At 39.8% G+C, this 24445-nt stretch overlaps 1 protein-coding gene across 1 annotated transcript in view; it reads left to right on the top strand.

Annotated features, from left to right (window-relative positions):
- The window catches only part of LOC121911628 (phosphofurin acidic cluster sorting protein 2-like), a 48215-nt gene that overhangs the window by 5645 nt on the left and 18125 nt on the right, over positions 1 to 24445 (top strand). Inside the window, exons 2-4 of the mRNA XM_042433286.1 lie at positions 14904 to 14991; positions 23727 to 23816; positions 24301 to 24426. Coding sequence (XP_042289220.1) covers positions 14904 to 14991; positions 23727 to 23816; positions 24301 to 24426 — 304 coding nt within the window. The remainder of the gene's footprint in view (positions 1 to 14903; positions 14992 to 23726; positions 23817 to 24300; positions 24427 to 24445) is intronic.

The raw sequence follows: 24445 nt of genomic DNA on the forward strand, positions 1-24445 counted from the left end.
TTCCCCTGGCAATAACGTGGAGTAGCACTTAGTCATTTTAAGGAGCAAATCTTGGCAATCAATATGAGTTAATAACTGCTGTAGTTTGCTTTTGTTTTGTGGTATTCTGTAGTAAAATCAAATGTAACTCTACTACTTGCTCCACCATGCTGTTCACACACTTTCCTAACAGTAGACCAATCAGCACCTTCACTCTCCTCTTTTTCATGCTTACTCCCACTGCCTTGAAATGTGTCAAAATTCTCTCAGTTTCCTTCCTTGCCTTCCTGGAGGAGGAGGAATTTCCTTGGGAAACGTTTCACATTCCTTGCAACTAGAGAGCTGCTGGTGCAGTTGAAGCCAGGCTGCTTCGCTCTGCCCTCCGCCCCCTTTTGCGATCTGTTGTTGACTAACAACCTGCTCTCTGGGAGGCGGGGCAGGATTTGTGGAGCTGTGGATTGCCCACTCAGTTGAAAAGTTTTGCTGAACTGTCCCAGAGCTTCACAGGGGAACGGGCATGCTCTGAATGATCATGTTGAATTCCTCATAATGGGAAGAAAGCTTTGTTTCCCCCTGCCTGGACCTCAGCATGAGAGAAAGGCCAGATTTTTGTGTGGGTGGATACTGGGGTCTCTGCTAGAGAGGAGATCAAACTTCACGAGCCAACAAGTGAGGCGAGGAAACTGTCCTCTGACACAGGGAGGATCCTGTCAAAATAAGCACATAGGGGACAATGTCTCTCAACTCGTATTTTCTCTCTTGTTCTTGCTCTACTTATTTCCCACCTCTCCCATTCAGGCATTTCCTGAGCTGCATGTGCCAGCAGCAACACAGAGACCATTTCAGACAAAAACACTGTGGCGTGGATGAATGAGAGCACATGACAGACCATTTAAAAACATGAAGCATTGTCATAGTGGCACTCAGAGATCCTCTGCTGCAGTCTAGCAGTCTACTACGGTAAACAAACACATAGGGGAATGTGGAATGGAAAAAAATAATATCGTAATAATTCTTTTGATATTTACGAAGTTGTTCAAAATTAGATGGTAAAAAGTGACATTCATTTATCATCACTCCACTGAATCAAATGTTTTGTTGTGACACAAGCCCTTAATTAAAAATTGTGCCCATGTTAGTCAATTTCAAGTTTGTACAATTGACCTGGACATGAGAATCGTTTGGGACGAAATCTATTTGACATTTTTTTCCTCAATGTAGAAATAATAAGACGATAAAGCAGAATTATATCCCAGGCTTACACATAGGCCGCCCCTCTTAACTCGTTTATCTGCTGATAAACGGAAATGGAAACGTTGCTCTCATCTTGGCTGAATAATAAAAAATAAACATTTTTGCCTCTGCTGTCTAGTTGAGCACATAACAGTCCTTAGAGTTTCAGCTCTCAAATAGCATTGAGCTTGATGCCCTGCCCACTTGTCTAATCACAGATTAAGGAGTCTGAACAGTCTGTAGTCCTCTTTCTGTTTATGTGCCCACACTACTATTGTGCAATTCTTCCTGTCTTCTGTGCAAAAAAAAACTGCAAGGGATGGTCTCAGGGACAGGAATTACATCCAGTCCTACACTGTTATGAAATTCAATGGATATGTTCATTGGAAAAACACATTTAGTCTGTGACTAAGCTTAATGTTTATCCAGCCAGCTAGCCTATAACCTCTACAAAAAAGACTGGAGTTAATTTTACAGCTTCAAAAGTGTTACATACAGAAACACTGCACAAGCCACAGCTTAGACAGGTTCAGCACATTAGTCATCTGGACATATTAAACAGGACTGGACACATATAAAAACAGAATAATCACATGCAGTTATTTTATCAGCACTGATAGATACTCGTTGCAGTGCATCACTTGTTTTTTTAAGTGTCCCTCCCTCTGGTAGGGTGAGCTTTTTTTTTTTTATTATTTAGGAAATAAAGCTGAATCATAGTTGCTGATGCTGACAATTGGATATTTATTGATTGCACAATACAGTTCAAATTGGCCCCTTATGTTTTCCTTCTGGAAGTCTTGTCTACATTGCAGAAAATATTTTTGAGTCAGTACAGTTGAGGAAGGCCTCTTTGTCAGGCGCAGTCTAGCTAGCATCATTAGCACTGATAGCAAACAACCTTGCTCTGTATTGCTTCCTAAAGCAACATTTTCTTACCGTGATGAATTGCAACCCCATTTTATGTGCAGTTCTTTTTTGTGTGTGAATAAAACTATGAACTGTGAAGCATCAGTAGAAACATGGCTGCTCTCCTCACAAGGTAAATGAGCCCTTAAAATTTTTACAATAAAAATGCTTTTTTTTATCTTTTTCTATTAGATTCTAGAAACCTTGCAAATTGTATCTCCTCAGTTCTATTCATATTAGAGCCGGCCTAGTTTTGTCTCATGTGCCAAAGTTGGTAGATTGTAAAAGTGCATTACACAGAGTAAGGAGTTAGAGATTTATTTCATTGAAACAGGACTGGGTCTGTTTTGGCTTGCCAGGAGCTACAGATGTTCAGATGTGTAAAAGCTCCCAAGCGTCAATGCAGAGGTCTGGCAGTCTTTCCTCGCCATCCTCTTCCTTGCATTTTCATCTTTACACAATCCACGCCATTCATCAAGACTTTTTTTTTTTCAAGATGAATCATCTTTAGTGATTTTTTTTTATTTTTTATTTTTGAAAAAGGCTTACATAAGCTCTACAAGCTATAAATACTGGATTCAGACATACTCTGTATACTTTTATTTATTCATGCTGTTTTGCAATTCCAAATATGTCTTAGTCGGTAGGGCTGCACAATAATGAATTCAGTGGAAATCACAGTTATTCTCCTCAGGATTGAGCAAAAGTATGACTATGTGCCATTATTAATATTCCATCTCTGGCAACAGTCATTGTATTTCAATGTTTAAATTGGCAGGAAACTGCCATCACCATAACAGTGTATCTAGCCTTCATAACCTTATAAATTAATTGTCAATATTTGCTTTCTTCTGTCAAGGTGTTTGGGTTTTGTTGGTCAACAGGCTACACAAAGAGATTGTTTTAAACAAGGCTTTTCTCTTTAGCTTTTGATCCTACCAGTCAACCCCAGGCAAAGGAACGTTCCTGTCAGGCAGATCATCCAACTTAATAGGATTTTAAAGCTCAGTCATAACCTTGTCAGAGGTTGTGAGTCTCACAGGAATTACCTGTATCTACAGAACTGCTTACTAGACTCATAATGTAGTCAGTAGATGCAGCAGGAATGAACTTGAAGACCCATCCTTATTAAAGATGTACTGCAGGTTAGTAGGTTAGGTTTGGGTAATCTCATCATTTTCTGCATGCTAGGAAGATATCATCCGTCATGTTATGATGTACTGCAGCTGATCTGGTCAAGGTGTCTTACTTTGGTTCTGATTTTGAGTGTAAACACGCTATGTCTGGTCTGGTCTCGTCTTGCGTGGCTACTACAAACATGGGTCTGCTGAACTCATCACTTTGTGGTCAGAGTTGAACAAAAGGGCTGTTTAGCACTGCAAAATGGCACAAAGGATGACAGCCATGTGCTGAGATCCTGGAAATGATTGTCAGATCATTGAGGTGTGAATGCAGCATGGGGGGGGGGTTATTTCATCGGTATTAAAGAGACTCCAGAGTTGAGAAGGAAGCAAAAAAAGAGTGTGAAGGACCTCAGCTGGAACATGTGCATCTGGAAGCATTTGTTGGATTTTGAATACAGTGTGCTGTGTTAGCTGACTCTCATAAATCGTGTCACAGGTTTGTGTTCTTGTGTTTCTCTTAAATATGAGACTACTTAATTAATTTGACATGGTGTCAGTAGAGCTGCGAAGCATTGGCCTTGATGATAAAATAAGGGGACAGGTTCACCCCATCCTTGTGTTGCCTCTTGTCACTGAACAGCAAGCCTAGCATTTTTTTTTTTGTGCCTGAATTTAAACGAAAGATTTTTTTCGCTCTGCCCCAATTCTCTCAATAAAAAATATATACAGCTCGCTAGCGCACCCTTCATTATCAAAGAGAAGTCTTTGAAGGACTCTACCAAGCCACCCACACAAGAGTTTACTGGTAGTCAAACCTCTGATTCACACACAGATATAAATCTTTTTTTTTCAAACAGGCGTTTGTGGGAAAGCACAGGCTCGAATCACCAAACGGAAATAAAACCTGGCCCTGAGCACTAATGCACCAGCCCCGTGTAGTATTACATAAAATGTGCTGGTAATCCCGACAACAGTCAGAGTCTACACAGCTCTGGGGAACCTCATGACCACAGAGTTCACAAAGACCATATTACAGAGTATTATGATATGATGATACGAGTGCAGCTATCACGCCTCTCTTCTTTCCCATTCTCGGAAATAACCGGTTTATCTGCTCCCCAATCATCCAATCATTTTTTTCTTTTCATAACATGTCCCTCAGGGTGCTTTCATACCTGAATGATGACACCTGTCCTGCCTCGCTGTTGCAATGAATCGCTCTGTTGCTACTCATGCCTCTGCACCAGCTGGACCAAGAAAGCTAAAAATCCATCCCAGCAGTGACTAAACACAATTTTGCATGCAAGATGTTAAAAAAAATAGCCAGTATATGGCTGCATCTTTAATTAACAGAGGCAGACAAAAATACCATATTCAGGAAATGTATGCATTTCTTCAAAGTCATGAAAAAAATTATTTAACCTTTTGTCCAACATTTTTTTACAGTTTACTGCACTTAACTCACAGGGCTCATGACAGGCTGTAGGATAGCAACTAACTGCCTATTTTCATTACTGTTTCACATTAGGATTATTCAATTAAACTATTGTTCAATTTGTAAATAAAACTGTAAAAAAAAAAAATAATAATAATAATGGAAAAGTGCCCGTCATGTGTTTGAATTTGTGCGTGGAGTTATCTTGTTCCCTGTGTGTATGTGTGGGTTTCCTCCAGGTGCTCAGGTTTCCTCCTACAATCCAAAGACATGCAGAATTATTGTATGAGGTTGTACAAAAAATATGATTGTTTGGAACACACTAAGCATACAGATGGAGAGCGGAGGCATGTTAGAACTTTGAATGATAAATACCCTCCCACCTAGTGGATTATGCCGTAGGACTAGTTTGAGATGGTTTTGAGTTGTTTTGGCTTTTTAATTCCATAAAAACTAGTCAATCAAGTAATCAATTGTTACTGATATGAATTCAATACGACCGCAGCCTTTCTCCCTCACGCAGGAGAAAACTTTTTACAGCCACCTTTCAAGCCTACAGAGGTTTAGTGTCTGATGCTCACAAGCATTAATCCTATATCTACATAACATTTAGTTTAATCACATGACTTCTGGTCAGGCTCAGGCTGCCATCTTAGCACAAAATATTTTGTATTGTGCTTTATTAAGGAGTGCACACCATCTGTTGTTTTGCATTATGAGAATTAATGTCTGATGTGTAATGCTCATTGTTACAACTGAGGAAGATTAAATGATATATTTGTGATTTCTGTCTCTCTGCTGACCTCTGACATTCAGCAATATGTTGACATTAAAAGGTCAAAATAGGCATACAACACGGCCCCTCTTCAAACCCATGACTGTGGCTTTATAAACCTCTTTGGCACATCACAAACCATCTTATGAAAGCTATTTTTTCACTAATGTTTTTGGTTTCAGTCTTATTTTGCTGCTTTTAACCTTTGAGTTCCTCTTTTCCATTGTGGCTGCTAGTTTGAGGTTTGATATGAACTAAGCAGCCACATAAATCAGACGTTGCCAAATTAATAGCTTCCTCTTGTTCTCTTTGTGCGCCCTGGTCACAGCCTCTTCCCCCTCATTCACTGCGGCCTTGAGAAGATTTCATTTAGAGAATTAAAGCTCAACCAGCATATGGCCATCTGGCACACATAACCAGATATTTGGGGGCTAAAATGGCTTTTGCATGCAAGCCTAAGTGCAGACTAAGCTCTTATGGCACATGCTACAGTGTGAACTTGTTAAAATCGATCCTTCCAGATTAAATCTTCAATGCTTATAATGTAGATTGGTTTCAAAGAATTAATCTAGCTGCTTTCAAATACCTTTTTTCTTCCCTCTTGGCCATACTGATTTGCTTTTCCCATCTTGGGAAAATGTAAAATGGCTAAATTTACGTGGGCGGTGTGGAAATGGATTTAGGGCTTTGTTTTGTGCATTTTCTCTTTGCAATTTGATTGAAAAGCTATGAATAAAATATAAAAAATAAAGAGAGGAAACTTACATGTATTACAGCCTGAGCAAATCTCACCAGCTCCATAGGCTAGCCCTCACTGTGAATAGATTTTCTCCTGTTTTTCTTGTAGGAGAATGAAATATTCAGAGGAAGTAGCTTTTAGACGAGCGCACCCTTTATTTTGGCTAAATTATGCAACTAGACATGAACAAATAATAGTGTTATGAAAGAACAAAGTGCTATGGCGTTCCTCAGCAAGGGCCTTGACTGAGGAGAAAGGGCTTTTTGTCAGTCTCCCCCATATAAGCCGGTGCCATACATAGCTTCCATAAGAATTTCATGCAGAGCATTATGTTCAAGCATGCTTTATTAAAGGAATGTGACTGCATTCATATCTCGAGCATAGACTACGAGCAATAGTGCACTGAAAGAACTAAAAGCATGACTTGAGGTCCTCTTTTTTTTTTTTTTTTTCCCTAGCGTGGTAACCCCCAGCACATACCAAACATAGACAGTCTCTTTTCATTCATCCCTCTGTTACATCACTCGTTCTCCATCCTCCACTTCCCCCTGCTTTGTGCCTCTGACAATTGCTGTGCAGTGATCCGAGGGCAGGGAACTGGCAAAACATCAACTAGAATGCTGAGCAGGGCAAAAGAATCACAAAAGTGTGTTTTTGTTTAGGCAGCATATCGTTCAATTCAGAGAATTCATCGGCTTTTCTTTCTTGATGCCACGCATGATCTTTTGTAGTTTATGAGGAGCTATGTCCATATTTATGTGACAGCTTGATAACCGTAAGTTTTTTGCAGTCTAGCCTAACAAATAACTGCAAAGTAGTTACAATAGAACTTCTCCCGATGCTTCAATCTGTCCACTGGATCAAATTAGAACATAAAACGTGTAGAGACAACCCAATGACACTCACTTTGTATCGGCTAGCTGCCATATCTTAATGTAGTGCTTTTTTCATACTTTGAAATGTTGCCATGAGCAGACAAGCTTTTGTGTCTTTGTAGTCTCTTAAACTTAAGGGTGTTCCTGTCACCAAGTTATTTGAGATGCTGCTATCACCAAAGTGCTCCAGAAATAGCATCATAGTAGCCACGTGTACTCTTTCACACCAGCACATCTTGGACTAATGGCTTTGCAGGATGTTGATGTAGAGAGGATTTGTGCTGTTTGTTGACACCAGTCCAGACAATAAACACTCTTAAGTGATGCTGTGATGTCCATGTGATGGATTAATGGAGCTTTTTGAAAAAAAGTCTTGCTCAAAGTTTTTTGTGGTCAGTTTAACTGTTGAGGTCAATTAGGAATTTGCATAGTGGAAACATGAGATATTTACAGCTAGTAAAGGTTTCCTTCTTATAATATGAAGAAAGGTCTGTATGTGAATTGCCTCTTTCTTTCTGGCTTTGTCATGACTTTTCATAAACAAGGAACATGTTCTCACCTTCAGGGAAGGTGATAATGATAATTCCCTCATATGCTTGTTGTCACATCTTCTGAAATCTGAGTCTAAGGAACTTGGGAGTTGATTTTTAGATTCAGGATTTACATTTTTCAAATACCTTTTGATGTCAGTCTAATAAAAACTATGTCTGCTTCGACATATGCTGTCTCCAGTCCAGATAGACATATCGTTTTACCAAAGAGCCAAACTCAAAGCAATGACTGACTGAAGCTTGGTGTCGGGCCAGAAGTTCTCTTTGAGACCTGACTCCAGAGAAACCTGTGTGAGGGCCCCGTGTATGTTAAAGAAAGCCAGCCTTACACAGGGGAGGGTGAGGTCAGAAAGGGGCTGACAAAAAGGAATTTTTCACTGTGTAGAATGTGTGTCCCTGGGCTCTGCTCCCTGACTTCCTCTCGGCCGTCCACCTTTAATCCACCTCCAGCGATTGATTTGGTTTCCTCTGATGTTGCAATGTCGTATCAATACCGGTGGGCCAAGTTTTTCACTGAAAGAGAGAGAGAGAGAGGTTGGATCGAAACACAGCAGCATGATTTTCTTTTGATTCAGTCGACCTGTGTGTATGACGTGTAGGTGATTTGGAGCCATTGCACCCTTGTGTCACTCGTTGGTCTCTACTGGTGTTTCAGCAAATCTAAAAAGCTTCATGTGACGATATGTTCAAATTGTAAATCACTGGAAAGCTTTGTTACTTTTCCATCTGAAGTCTTTTTGTTATTGCAGCAGGAAAAAAAAGTGGATGAAGCGGCAAAGATAAGATAATGCCCCATGCCATATAACCCACAATCACAGGCCTCTTATCTAAAACCAAATATTTGACCACGGCTGTTTGAGTGTACTGCCTGATAAGTTGTTTTGTTTGTCCTGCACAGATAAACGTGAAAGGATTCAAGCGTAGCCACACACTGACCATCCTTCAAAATACAGTGACTTCATCGGGTAGCCCTCACTTCCTCCTCCAGCAAATAACAGCTACTAATGGTGATATTTTAAGGTTTAAACCAATATTTATTACTGCAGAAGTCAACTGATGTAGCGTGAAGAGATGCAGCATTCTGTGCCAATGCAAGTGCTTTATTGCTCAGTTTTTAAACCTCTTGTTATAAAACAACAAAACATTTGATAACCAAAAGTAATAAATGATAATCTTTCAAAATGATGATTGATTTCATCCCTACAATAATCCTCATATATTTTCATTTAGTCACTGTTCCCCCGCCTGTCTTCTGGTAGACTCCAACAAATGTAAGGGGAAGCGATGATTCGGCTTCTGTTAAATAGTGTCACAGTGTTTAATGGAGGACTAGTCGCACTGATTGCTCTCATTTAAACTGTGTCTAAAAAGGACTGAATTCATATCCCGGTGAGTTTATTCTAATTTCGACATTAGAGCTCTGCTAATTTATCACCCTGCCTGTTTATTGTCCCAAGTTCAGCCAATAATAAAAATCAAAGATTGGGGGTTTTTTTGGTCATGGCTTTTTGCCATGCAGTGTACAATAGCTACAGCTTAGGAGCTGTTCATGTCTGTCAGTTCAACTACAGAGCTTTCAATGCAGATTTAAGGTCTTTTCTCTGTAGATGAGCTTACCTGTCTGAGCCATTTACCCTACTTCATATAAAATGAAGCATTATAATTTTCCACCTACATTTTCTTGATTTCCTTAGCAATATTGGAATGTCACTGAGTGCAGTCAGTTTAATCTAAAAGAGGGAAATGGCCTTGTAATCTAATGGCCTTTCTTTACTTTAGAGGCAGAAAAGGTCAACAGTTAGTGACGGTACAATGGGTGACTTGGATGCACTAATGGGCTTAGATGGAGCAGCACTACTCATGCCGCTGTGAGTGATACCATATAGGCTAAACCTATTAGCTGTAGAGTGCTAAGGCACCTACTGGGCACCGTCCGTCAGAGCGGTCAGTAAATGTTAATTTTACGCCACCGTCAGTCATCAGTATGTCACTATCTCCATGTCTGTCCATGTCAGTGATGGCAGATATCATCTAGAGACAAACATGCATGTTTACTATAATTACAACTGCAACTAACAATTATTTTCTTCATTAATTGATCAGTTGTTTGGTCTACAAAATGTCAGAAAATGGTGAAAACTGTTTGATCACTGTTTCCTAAAGCCCAAGGTGATGATGTCTTGTTTTGTCCTGACCAATAGTCCACAACCCAAAGATACTGTCATAGAGGACAAAAAAAAAGAATATTTTCACATTTGAAAAGCTGGAACCAGAGAATTTGGACTTTTTTTCTTAAAAAAATACTCAAAACAATTAATAGGTTAACAAAATAGTTGGCCATTAATTTCATAATAGGCAACTAATCGATTAATCGACTAATCGTTGCAGCTCTAGGTAGGATATGATTCTGGTTCCTGCATGTTCTGTGAGTTGGCCTGTTCTCTACCAGTGACAAAATGTTAATGCATGAAAACATTCAATTCAGACTGGCTTTACAAACTGAGAAGATTAAAAACTTGGATAATGTTTTTTTTGATATAGTGACTGTAGCTGAAACAAATTCAGTTGGATACCACAGTCCTTTAATAAATCCTGCCCTCATGAAGGTTAGATAATTCAGCTTTTATTAAAGCTGTTTTAGAGGGATGTTGATTCAACATGATTTATGGTCATTTTTGAGGCAATAGTTTGTGGTGCTGCCTTCCACTTTCATCGACATATCCTGAGTATGACCAAAAACCAGCAAAAGACTCATAACCAGGATACTAGCGTGCATGAAAGGATCAATAAACTCAGTCTATAACTATGATGACCCAATCAGAGGAGCTTGGCAGGCGATGTGTTGGCTTAACCGGTGCAGGCACTGAAACTGAACGAGGGATATCCCCCACGGGCTCTTATCAGCTGGGAACCAGACAGAAAATGTATCACTTATCTTTGCTTTCCACTGCCAGTTCACAGAAATATTGAACTGGAGACTGCTATATAGACTCCCCACCCACCCGGTCTTCTCCATGCATTGATAACACTATTTTGTTTTGGTCCTGTTTGGCACAGTGAGGCATGCTGTGATCCCACCCCAGGCTCTCTCTAGGAATGTGGGATTGACATGCCAAAATAGAGGATTAATGCATCTTTTGAGGGGCTTCTGCAAGCCCCTATTTTGATCTTGAGTGTGTGCTAGTGTCTGTTGACTGGAGGGGAGACCAGATATAACTCCCCCCTCCCTCCCATCCCATACTCTTGTAATCACAAAGTATATCCCTGCTGACAGTCCTCTCTAAAAGTGTCTGAATTATCCTTGACCCAGTGTAGTATGCTTCCACCAGCTATTTTAGCACAATGATTAGTGATTTTATGCAACACCTGGTCTGTCACTGCAGTTACTGTTTGGGTGGCAAAGTGAACTGGCACTGGGTAGGAGCACAGGGGACAAACTGGCACCAGGCCAGAACAGATGGCCACGAGTTTCACTTACAACACAACACAGTGGCTGGCAGGAGTGGAGATAACACCTCTGTCTAATAATAAAAAATCTCTGGTTCCCTAGGTGACCCCTTCAGCGCCTGCAGCCTTTTTAATTACATGTGAATCCCAGTCTATTGAGAGAGAGAGAGCAAGAGAGAGAGAGAGAGCGAGAGAGAGAGAGAGACCAAGAGAGAGAGAGCAAGAGAGAGAGAGAGAGAGCTGTGACGGGATAAAGATGTTGTTAAACCATCAGTCCTGCTTTCCGTCTACCCCCCCTCCCCCCAGACAGAGGGCTGGGGCTGCCTGGTGACTCATCCTCACCATAAAGCAAGTTGGATCCAGGCACTACCTACAAGATTTAACATTTAATTACTCCAGCTTCATTAGATTTGCATTCGTTATCCTACAGTAACACACACGCGGTAACTTAAATAATCGTGCAGCCAAGTGGATCGACGATTCACGCCCCAAATGCTTCCAGTAAAATATCGTAGAAATATGTCGTCACCTATTTGGGCCAGAGGGAGATTCTACACGGAAACAGCGAGTTCCTGGCCTATTCCTGTTGATGAAATTTTTATATTGTCGTCATTAAAGATATATTCTATCTGAATGTTGGCTGCATGGATAAACCTCTCTTGGGATCTAATGACCTTAAGCCATCTCCTTTCCCTTCCCCTCTGTCTGTAGTGTTAGTTATGTGTGTTATTAATAAAAACTATGAAGAAATATATTTATCTAAACCTTTTTTATTACCATGATGAAATTAGCACTGATGGGATAAATAGCAAACAAAAAACTGTGACTACATCTCTTCATAATATCATTAATATCATCATCATTATTGTTCAGGAAAGAGATGACAGAAAAACGCATTGAGATGTATAAAAGTCCAACTATTGACAGTTCCTTGAGAAATAACTATTTTTGGAAACAACCATGTTTATCCATGAATCCAAATAAGCCAAGTAAGAAAAATCAAAAATCAATATTTTTTTTGGGCCTCTTTCCCCTTGGCTACTGCTGCCTGAATGTCTGCACTGATTAACATCATGTCTGAGTTGGAATTTTATTACTTGATTATTTGTTTGACCCTGGCTGGTTTGTGTTGTTGCGAGCTGCTCATCGTCTCCCGTTAAAGCTGAGTCAAAAATATAGGAAACAGCGATTTAGGCTGAAATAGCAGATTTGAAGTTCTGTAGGGAATATGTATTTCAAGCATTTTGAATCTCCAAAAGTAAAACTCATAATCAACTTTATTTTTCGGGTATATTGACACACAATAAGTTTGACTCCGGTAGACAGTAGTTCTCAAGATACAAACATAGACATACAGCTAAACAAGCAGACGAACATATGGCAGTGTGTTTAATCTCTTCAAGGTGTGTTCAGGAAACTGGAAGAAAAGATTTTTGATTAAAATGAAAATGTTACAGATTTTTTAAAACTGAAATTTAAATGAACATTTCCTAATTTTAACTTTTCAAAGTGTTGAAAATACAGTACAGAGAGAAAAGTGATGAGACACCACACTTTTGTCTTGTTTACACTCCACATTAGTCTGCTCTAAACAGACCGGCCCTTTGTTATCGTCGGCTTGCACTACAGTTTTCTTTGTGCTGGAACTTGATGAGTCTTTGTGAATCATACTCGCCTAGAAGGGAGTGCCCGAGTGAAGTCAGCAAATGTTGCCGAGTGGCCCTCAAGGAAAGTGGGTGACTGTATAGCTGCTTGTTTGCTTTGTCTTTGTTCCTCCCCTTTGAATGTGGCTCAGACTGATCACAATTTAATGCAACGGGACTGATGGGAAAAGTGGGTCAGTAGGAAGTGCAGCAAAGTTGGCTTGGGAGTTGTCGACTTCTTGCAGAGGGTCTGGCTGTACAGGCGGTGTTTTGGGTGGGAGTTGGCGCAGGTTAAGGGAAGGGAGGTTTTTAAAGGTGACAAATTGTTGTAGACCTGTGAAAGAGGTGTGGCATTAAGCATGTGTCTGCTTTTACCCTTCTTGTATTCCTCAGTGACCCTGTGTTGTATAAGACAGGCTTGACCTGAGAGGTGTCTACTGAGACCCTCTGACCTACATTTACTTTTCTCATTAAATACAATTTATATTTCTTTGATACCTTAGTCTGGATATTAGCATGACAGCTCTCTCTAGAATTAGATTCTCAACATGCCTGTCAAAAATAGAGTAGTATGTGAGTATATGGTTCTGACCTGTTTTATTCAGTAATAAACAGATGGCAGTGAGTCACATCAGCAACAGTACTTCACTACTCCACTTTCCATAAAGCTGACAATATGAATCCTGATTAAGTATCACTTTGGTGCATCATCCATTCACAAAAAATCATAGATTTTTCTTTGATGACAAGGGACACAATACTTCATGACTGTATAGCTGAATAGAAAAGGGTTTGATTATTCAGTTGTGTTCTCTGTCACTCACTGATGATTCTTGGATGTGCTCCATTATTTTTGTCAAACCTGCAGACTAGGGATGTCAGCTTTTGTAAATATTGCTTACGACACACTGACACCCATTAACCGCTAACTAACTGGAAAATAATTTTTAAGAAAAGTTGTGATGTAGCTTTCGTTTGTGAGAGCTGTCCAGCAGTAGGTGGTCAGAGCTAGCTTGTCTGCCCTGGCTAGCTTGACTTGTAGCTCATCCTTCTTTTCCTCAAAGTGTTTTTCAATGCGTTTAATCACAGTAGCTCTCGATGGCATAACGTTCTCGGACTCGAGGCACCAAACTAGCTCTTTCAATCCCTCGCCCTCTATCACACTGATTGGCAGCATATCGCTCTCAATCATTGGGCACAACAATTGGGTGATGGATTCAGACCGGCACACATCACACTTTCTCCCCATGGCTACCAGCGACGTGATCTTTGGCCGCAACTGCGAGCCATCCTCGTACATGGCAACTGCGAGCCATCCTCGTACATGGCAGCTTGGTGCTTGTTCTTAATGCGGTACAACATAGTGCGAGTGCTGTGTTGGCCCGAATATAAGGCGACCCTGATTATACGAAGACCCCCCCTTTTCCAACAACGGTTTTTGGAAAAATAACATTACTTTTTGAGTATAACTTACATTATAGTACAGTTATATACTGACACACTCTTCTATCAGGCTTTTGGAAGCGGTCAAAAGTTATTTTCTCTGGCAGTTAGCATTTATAAGACTGCCTGTTTGTCTTTTCGAGCTCCTTATCATCTGTCTCAGTGGTATTTGGCAGCTTGACATATTCTGTTTCTGCAGTAGAGACACTTTGGACATCAACATGAATTTATTACCTCCGTGGCTGAAAAACATGTTACGTGAGCCTTCAGAAACTCCTCCAGTTTAAAGTGGACTAACGAAACACTCTAACACACTCATTATAAACAGACTTTAAGACACTCACTAGCCTAGCAACATTAAGACTACAAACAACCCATAATGCAACACTCCATGTAGTAGTTGGCACACTAGTACATCATCCATTCAAAAATAATATCTGATGTTGTGAACATGTCATTGTCTAGTCGTTAGCAGTGTGTGTATGCAAATTAACCTATAGACCGACATGCGTAACCGCTCAAAAATATTCTTGGTGGTTAACGGATTAACAGTTAACCGTTGACATCCCTACTGCAGACCAAAGGAAGAATAAAGACATGAGTAGAAGACACATGTGGCAGCAGAGAGTGCTGCTTTGTTGACTATGCTTTTCATCCCCAGATGCTACAGCATGTCATGAACGTGTGCTCATATTGTGTTAGTCATGTCACTAATCTGTTTCTTTTTCCCTCTGCTTCTCTCTTGCACAGGCTCTGCAGCCTCACACTGAAAAAGCTGGTTGTCCTAAAAGAACTGGATAAAGAACTGAACTCCCTGTCTATAGCTGTCAAAATACAGGTGGGTGGATTAATCTTTCATGTGCAATGGGAGAAACAAGCTCAATTGCATCACATCTAAGAGCAGCATGTCACAGTTTGGAGTGTGTGGCTCAATGTTTCTCAATTGTTTACTGTGACTGTACCCTGTTGAACATAATCACAAAGCCTAGACGATGATAAGACCTGCTACTAATCCGTCTGATTGATTAAAACCCCTCCTTAGCTGCACAGGAAGCTCTGCTGAGTCACATCCACTCAGGTGCTTTAAATGGCAGACTAGTATTACTACTCTAAGCAGGTGCATTAGCATCTTAAGACGGATTTTGCATCTTACGTTGATTCCTAATGCATTTTTTTGTACTACGGGTGAGCAGTCCTAACATGAGTTACCTTATTTTAGGTTGTCATTCAAAGTTAATCTTCCATGGTTTGTTTGTGATTTAAATGCCAAAAGCACCTCATCTTTGGTGTAAATGCATAACAAAAGACTAAAATATATAAAAAAAACCAATCACATTTTTCCTTTAAATTATCACATTTTAAAATATCTTCATACTGACATTTGAAGTCTTCCTAATACTGCAGACTCTTGCTATTAATAGCTAGTTAATTAATAATAACAACCAGCAGTTGGCTGAGTAAATGGACTTGAAACACAAGGACGTAGTGTGTGTTTAAGTGTGTGAACATCTGAACTGGCGTATGTGTGTGTGAACAACCCAGTTAATTTTACAGGGACTGTAGCTTTGCTGCTCACTAAACAAGCGTACATTCTTATGTTCTGTTGCGCTTGACTGATCATAATCCAAACTTGCAGCAAAAGTGCTACAACTTATTCCCTCTATGCTGCAGAGTAGTGCTACAGTAACTGTGGAAATGACTTGAGGTTAGCTGGGTTTCTTCCTTGACTTCTTTGTAGTGTCAAGTTCGCCTTAATGTTCAACAATAAGCCCATCCTTTTACATGGAATCTTAAGTATTCCTAAAACAGAGAGGAAAGTTTTTTGAGTGGAAGGATAAAGTTTCTCCCTCTCAGAATAATGTTTTGTTTGACTGACATATTGTTGGCAGAGTGGATTCGTGTGTATGTACTTGAGATGGAGAGAGAACAAAAAATACTTATTAGTGATATTACAACATTGTGTAATTAGTATTACACAATATTACTACTATAATTTTTAGATAACATCATGGAAACTGGCATATTGTGACACCCCTACTGTCTATGTGAGGATAAAGTAGTATATTACTGCACCCCAGCTGCTTAGATCATAGACTAGACTCAGCTGTAGTAGCTGTTGAAATGCTGCCCTTAGTCTGCAGGCAGGCTTCACTGTCTCAAAACACAGACTCAGCAGTAAGCCTCGTAGCAGTTGTAAAGATGATATAGAAGGAGAACTAAGACCAGCGATTACAGACACACATATGAACACAGTACCCTGAGGTGGTCATGTAGAAATAACTTCAAGGAAAAAGTCATTCAAACTTTCTTCTCTGCAGTTGCCCAGAAAATCCAAGCAGTAGAGAATTTAAGAAAACTCAGCTCAGAGCGAGAAGAACTTGTACCGGAGAGATTCAGCGCTACATTAACAGAAGTCTGAGCAAAGGTTTTACATCGTCCACATAATATGATTTACATGTACCAGTAAGAATCTAGTGTGTGGACTTCATCCTGCACTGTATATTGCAGATGCTTTAATGAAATTCATCTCAGCCTCTTTATCTGCCACACAAATCCTGGGCTTTTCTCTAAGAACCTGCCTCTAAGAAGGAATATGTCAGCTGTGCCATGTCTCACGCTGTGTGCTTTCCCAGCATGCATGATTTATTTAAGGGCAGAGTTAATATTTATACCAACAGTGGATACGACCATTCCTACCATTATCCTAACACTAGTAGATTATAATATGCATGAGTGTTGTTTAAAGAGTAAAAGATTAAATGACAAGAGCAATTATCACCATAGCTGGAATGTGTTGTTAGGTTGAAAAGCCAACAGGTTAGAAAGGAAGCATCTTAATTTATCAAAAGGGTTAATGAGTAGATGAGATAGGCAGACAGAAGAATAAAAACTTATTTGGAGAGACAGTTTTTATTCCTGTGGTTCAGATATTGACTGTTTTCTGACACACTCATATGTTGTCACCCTCATTATTAAGTTTAATTGAAATTTTATTCAATACTGGGCGTTTCTATTTGCTCCTATTATGACCTATTATGCTCATTTCCAGCTATATATTTTTATTTTTGGATTCCACTAGAGTAGCTTTGCATGATTCACAGTTAAAAAAACAAACAAAACTATTTATCTTATACTGGCCCTTTATGCAGCCCCTCAGTTCATCCTCTGTCTCTAAGAGGCAGTCATAGCTCCCTCCGGATGAGCCCACTCTGTTCTGATTGGCCAGCTTTTGGGAAGCCTGCTGAGTTGTGTTAAGTTACTGCCAATGAAAACACAACATTTCCTGCTTTAATGCTTCATATTAGAAGCTTTTCAATGACTAAATAATGGGAGATGTTCATTGTGAAGAATTTACAGGAAATGACATGTGTTCCTCACTAGATTAGCAGAGCTTTGTTAGCAGTGCTAAAAACCAGTCGACACAACAACATATGGAGATATGTGAATCTCTTTGTTCAGTGGATCAGTTAGAAATAATGTAGGGAGGAATAGTACAAGCAGAAACTGCAGACAACCAGCACACCTCCAACAGGTAAACTACTTATTTGACTTTGCTGTGCTGTGCTATGGAAAAACACTCACAGCCTGCCAGCTCGACTACATTCATGACTCGGCATGACTACCCCCAAAACAATGGAAGGATGCCATAATGTTAGCGGAGCGGAGCAGTGAACTTGCACGCTGTGCGTAGAGCAAATGACCATATAAAGAATTCCATCACTAGTTGATGTCCACTCGGGCTGAAAGTAGAAAAAACAGTTGGAAATCGAGCGTTCGGAGCAGTCTGAAGCCGGTGCTTTTTGCTCACAGGGATTACTTCTACATACACTCACCTCAATATTTGACACTTTGGCCACGTATAATATGAACATCCAACATTGTAACATTATGTATATGACTGAAAATAAGGAAAAGCATAATAGGTCCTCTTTAAAAACAAACACATCATCCCCCCTTTACTGTCATCCTGAAGGAGAAAACAACCAACCAAGTGTGGCTTTATCCACGAGCTATGTTGTCTCCGGAGCGTGAAATCTCCATTTCTGCTGAGGCGCCCGTAGGACAGCCGAGCAAAGCTCTGTTCACCACAGCTCCGGAACTGGAGCATTAAATGCAATTTCCAGCAGGTTTGGTTAGGGAGAACAGAGACGCTGGGGGGATAAAGAGACAGTTTGAGAAGATGACAGAGGAATGAGAGGGTTTTGTTTTCAGTGAATGACAAAGCCTCATTACCGCATGTCATCGGTTCTCTGTTTGGCACACAGTGACCATCTCTTTCCTCTCTCTGGGTCTCATCAGGTTAAGTGGCCTGCATGCACACACAGGCCCCTGTAATGGCTAACCATTTGGATGGTCTCCCAAAGCCACAGCAGTAGGGATGATGAGGTTGCAGTTAAATCACCAGGAGGCTCTGTGTTCCTTGGGAGTCTTATGTCTCTCACCCTGGAGACCGCTGGGTCACTACTAAGTAGCTCAGGCCTCCTCACACAGACCTCTGCTACATTTTCTGCACAGTGGTCTGCTACTGCACGTGCACCACATGATTATGCATTTTGTATCTCGTCTTTTCTGGGTGCAGTTCCCTAAGGTTGTAGCCAGACATTGATGTCAGCTGGATTATGATAGGAAAGGCGTGCAATCCTCATTTCAGCACAAGCCACTGTCCAAAGCACTTCCATTTGCAGTACACTAGGATATGATCCAATTATGTGTGCGTGTATCAGTGTGTGTCTGGTGAAAGTAGAAGTCTCTGAACGCCTTTAAAACCTCTTTAATACAATTGCACTCAGAGTTTTTGTGCTGACCCCGAATCACCTCCTGTCTTTGCTGCAAACAGGGGAGCCAATTTAGAGAATTTAAAGTAACCTTGAGAAGAAGTTTTTTAGACATGTTTTCCCACAGGCTTGTGGAGTTTGGTAGAATTGAGGGGATGTAAAATTCCCCCATCTGGCCCCAGAAAGACAGTGGAGAAGCTTGTAGCAGAGCAGAGAGGGCGAGAGAAAGGGGGTGGGCAAAGGACATTGAGTACAAGCTTTCCTTGCCAAGGCTCTGTATTGTTAATGCATGTCAGGCAGTTTGAGAGTGCTCGGCTTTTGTGCCTTGATTCATTGTACCAGCCACCGAGCATGAGAAAAGAGTGCATACAGGGCTTCTTTGTGAAGCTCAAGTTAGTGACAAGGTCAGATACAGACAGAGATTTACCCTTTTTTTTTCCCTTTTAGATTACGAAGCAATTGCTTCAGCTACTGTCAAGGTACCAACAACATGTCCTTCTCACAAGCATATTGAGCCATGATGCTGGATAAAAAAATGCATATTACAGCAAAATACTTTAGTTTCATGTTTCCTTTAGTTCTTCAAAACTTTATCTTTTATATTTTAAAGTTTTATTTAATCTTTTTTATCTATCTTCATTGCAGCAAATAATGCTCTAAAACATTACTTTGAGTTAGGCTTGTAAAATAAAGACTGTTTGTTTTTTATGGTCTTAAAAGTGGCAATTCTTATTGTATTTCATGCCTATGTTTTAACAAGCTTGTGGACTGAGACTTGGAAGTTTCAACCTCATGCAACATTTGAGCTATAAAAAGCTAATAAAAGATCTGATTAATTTGACAACATTTAGATACACGTGATCCAACCCCCCACCCCCCAAATGCATCACCCCACTATCATTATCACTCGCTGAATATAGCGTAAAGCTTACTGCTTACAGTGTATCTGTGCATCGGCGTCAAGATATCAAAATGCTCCAGAGACATTAGAGCCAGCAGTAAATTACCAAAGAGCTGTACAGATCAGAAAATGGTTGCAACACAGAGTTAAGTTACAACATAATTCTAAGTAACAACTAAATGGTTACATACATACCCCTAGGGTAGGTGTAAATCATAAAATGTAACTGTAATAGGAAAACAGCTGTTTTTCTACCACACAGCATAATTTTTGCATTAATTGCTGCCTTTTTACAACACAGTAATCCATTTGAGACCTGAATTATTGATATGATATTTCAATATGGATCCAGCTTACTATGACGTGTTATGATGCCAAATGGCTCATGTCAGCTTACTCATAGCTGGTGCGTCCCAGTGCGGTTCGTCGGATCATGCAGCTGACATGACCAGCTGATGTCTCCCTGGCCAGCGTCTGCAGCAGCAGCTGGCTGCTCCGACAACATCGGTGCAACTTTCCAAATATGTGTTATTTGGATGAACTAACCTCATATTGGGAATCTAAATTGTTACTTTCTTGCCTGAAAAAAATATTTAAACTTAGTAAAGGGACATATCAACAGTCCTACAGCAAAAAGAACTGCAGCTTTCAGCCTGGTCTGTCTCCGCCATTGCTGGTCAGGACAGCACTACAGTGACTTAGTATCAACCCTGAGGTACAAAGTGGTATTACCAGACAGAACGGGCCAGACAGGGCCAGGGATAGCTGGTTAGTCTGCTAACTTCAGTAGATATCTCTGCAGCACAATACATAGACGTCTTTGACATCATCAAAACTGTTATTTCTTCCCATTCTGTTGATATTTTTAGTTAATTTTTGAATGTTTTAAACTAAAATAATGGTGAAATCTTACACATTGTACCTTTTTTTTTAAAATCTGAAAAACAAATAGTGTGTCATTAAGCAAACATCACCTGTTTATGTATATTTAGGACATATTCATCAAGGGGTAGGATGATAACCAATGTAATATATATAATATATAAAATGTTTATATGTTCAACAAATACATTAGTGGTATTGGACCACTATCGCACAGGTTTATTTTATCACAGTAACATTGTTTATCACATTTTCAGCGGTTCATTGTGTAGTTGTGACACAGGAGAATAATCTAGTGGAAGTGGAGGTTGTACATTGAGACATCAGATGCAACATTGCTTGACTTTTTTTTGCAATCAGCATAATACTTCATGTGTTGTGAATATAAACATTTTTCACTACTCTTTATTTTGAGGACATTTGTAATGATTTAAAGCAGTAAAGTATCAGAAGTACTGCATTTAACAATTAGGTGGTTGTTTATGTAATATTTGCTAATGTAACTACAGTATTTTTATTTTAGCATATGCTCTACCTACATGTTTCTGTCTATCCAAGCATGCATTGGACAAAAGGTGGGACAATGCAGTTAACATAAAGACAGTCTATCACAGGGGTAACACATAGACAGACACATGCTTTCACACTGCTTTAGTAGGAATCTGTATCACCTGGAGAAAACCCACAGGTACAGAACAGGACAGGCAGAACATGTAAACTCTGATCAAGAATGACCAATGCCAGTGATTAAAATCCAGGGCCTTCTTTCTCTGAGACAACAGTGCTTATGGACTACTGTGCCTCCTGTAACATATTCAAACTGTCTGTTGAAGATAAGGTGCTGGAAGTTAGTATTTTTAGGTATTTTTGCCTTGACGTGCAGGTGTCGTTCCTACAAAGGCACCACTGCATTTTTGAATAAAACCAACCCCCTCTGGTATCCTGTAATGATTCCTCAGTACACACCCAACCATTTCATTCGGTGTCTGTTACATGATTTAGCAGCTCTGATGACATTAGGATCCAATGTCGCACTGACGGGATCATACTGTTAAAGAGTTTCTCCCCTGGGTATTAAGCCAGATACAGGATATCCTTACTGACCCATGCTGCTCACCAAGTCTTACCTAATTCAATTGGCAGGTTTTGCAGATACCTGCACTAAGCTTTAAGGACTTATGAAATTTTACAGCAGTGGATGTCTGAGTTGCCAAATATTACACAACAGATGCCTGTCTTCAGCACTCACAGCTTGACATAAAATGGTCAACCCAAGACTTGACAAGCTGTTTCTGCTCTCATGTTCACACTCCTTGTTTCAAGATGATGAGAAGTTTAAAAAAAGAAGCTTGGTTGGTAAGTTAAAATGTAATTTGATGAGGAACATGATAGACTTTTCCAGAGGCACACAAGAGAAACATGCTAGGAACTGAGACAGGTCCTCTGGTGTCTTTAAATTTGGAAGACACTGCTGCAACCTGTGGCATTTAAAACCGGAATTAGCATAGGTGATCTTTCTCACCTGTGGCCAGAATAGCAAGCATTAGATGCAACATAATGACAGCTAACCACATGTTTTAAAAGAGATAATTGTTTTATGTTGTTGTTATTCTTATTGCTTATGTATGTGGGCCTTAATAGTGTTTTCTTCTTCTCTCACGATATATATATTTTTTCTTTCTCTAGTGACAGCCATAGCTCCACATGCACTATGCATCCTCCTTGAGGCATCATCAACAAGTTATTTCTGAGACACTGAGTGAGAGCTTAGAGGTGGTGAATCAGGCTTGTGAAAAGGTTGTTGCTATATTGAATCTTAACATCAGGCAGGAAAACCTATGAAAGTTTCAGCAGCTCTTCATAATATGTCCCATAGCAAGGCATCTGGTCCCTTTTTAACTAGTTCTAGTAGCACTGTTCTATAGAAGCAGAGAGGGAGTGGAGGACTGTTTGTACTAGGCTGCCTCAAGGTGTGAATCTGCATAAATGTGTGAATGTGAAGCAGGCTGGTACTAAAATAAGGTTAGCCCACGTGGTCCCTGTTCTCTCAGTAGATATAGGCTTAAGAAGCAACATACTATCTGATTTGCGGGGATTGTTTTTTATTCCAAAGGGAGCATATGGAATCTAAGTGAGTTGTGAAAGCTAATCTAGAAATTCAGCCAAATAATCATTGCCATTGGTATTTGTCAGCCACACTACTCCTTCAACAGAAACATTTTTTTGTGACAGAAAATAGAAAACGTCTTACTAATATCACAAAGAAACATCTCACTAATGCTTTGAAAGTCCCGTGTCTATACTGAACAAAATGATTGAAAATGTTATGCATGGGATTACAAGGAGTTTTTTGTGAGGAAATTGATTTGAAAGAGGCTCATTGACATTGGAAGTGAAAAACACTGGAAGCTATCAAATCATCTGTGTTTGTGGAGGGAACTTTGCTAACCATAAACCTATAGCTAACGGAAACTTGACAATATTAGCTTTGTCTGTTTTAGCTAAATGCCAATGAGACTGTCTTAGTTAGACGATGAAATGTTAATACCACTCTATAAACTGATAAACCAAATATACAATATAGACAATAAGTTTGCTAACTTAGGTCTCTTTTTAGCTTACTAAAACCAATAACACGTTAGCTTGCTAAATTAATATTTTGGCTAAAGTACATATAGTAAGCATAGGTGAATTCCTCTTAACTACAGTTCTAAGCTCATTTGTAAGAAAAATACATGAATGATAAATTTTTGTATCTTCAATTATATTTTTCTTTGCCCACTGTTGTTGTCCTGATCTAAAAGAACCCGTTATGTGACCCATTCAGAACCCCAGTTTGCACTCTTGAAACAAATGATTTTGTCATTTTCGTTCCAGAGTAGATTAATGCCAATTTCAAGCGATGAACCTAAACCAACCTGGAAGCCCCAGATGTGTAATTGCTTATATGTGTCATTCTTAATTGTCCATAATTTATAAATATGTTTACATGAAATGTTTGATTTTGTCTTCCAGGGTTCTAAGCGTCTTCTGAGATCGAATGAGTACGTCCTCCCACCCAGTGGACTGATGGAGACAGATCTGGAGCTCACATTCTCACTACAGGCAAGCACTCTGTCATTATACTGTGAATTCTCACACTGATATGACAGTTACTTGACAGGCAGGATCGCGTTGAAGCCTTTATCCACACTAATGCCCCTTCTCAACGCCACTGCTGTTAGCTGCTTTTCCAAACTTAGTGTGATGTTCAAAATATTCATGAGTATTTATACGTGTGCATGTTTACAGTATTTTGTATAGATTAACTCAGGCTGCAGCTTTTTTGTTATTTTGCAGGCAACAGGGAAGTAAAATCTTTGTTGTGGTGCAACTTTACTGTTTATAAGAAGTAGAAGAAATGAATACAGATACATTTTTCTTTTACAGTTGTTGCACATCAAGTTACCATTGAAGAATTTGTGTTCTTATGAAGTAACAAAAACAAATTTTCCGAAATAAGCCTCCATGTGGGTTTTCATCTGAGAGCTGACGAATAAACAATGTGGTCTGCACTGTTTATCTGACTTTATTTTCTGCTTATTTATAGTACCCCCATTTTCTGAAGAGGGACGCTAACAGACTGCAGATCATGCTGCAGAGGAGGAAACGCTACAAGAATCGAACAATCCTGGGTTACAAGACTTTGGCTGTGGGAGTTATCAATATGGCTGAGGTACTGTATGGTGCCTCAA

Source organism: Thunnus maccoyii, chromosome 14 (assembly GCF_910596095.1).
Source record: "Thunnus maccoyii chromosome 14, fThuMac1.1, whole genome shotgun sequence".
Taxonomy (NCBI): Eukaryota; Metazoa; Chordata; class Actinopteri; order Scombriformes; family Scombridae; genus Thunnus; species Thunnus maccoyii.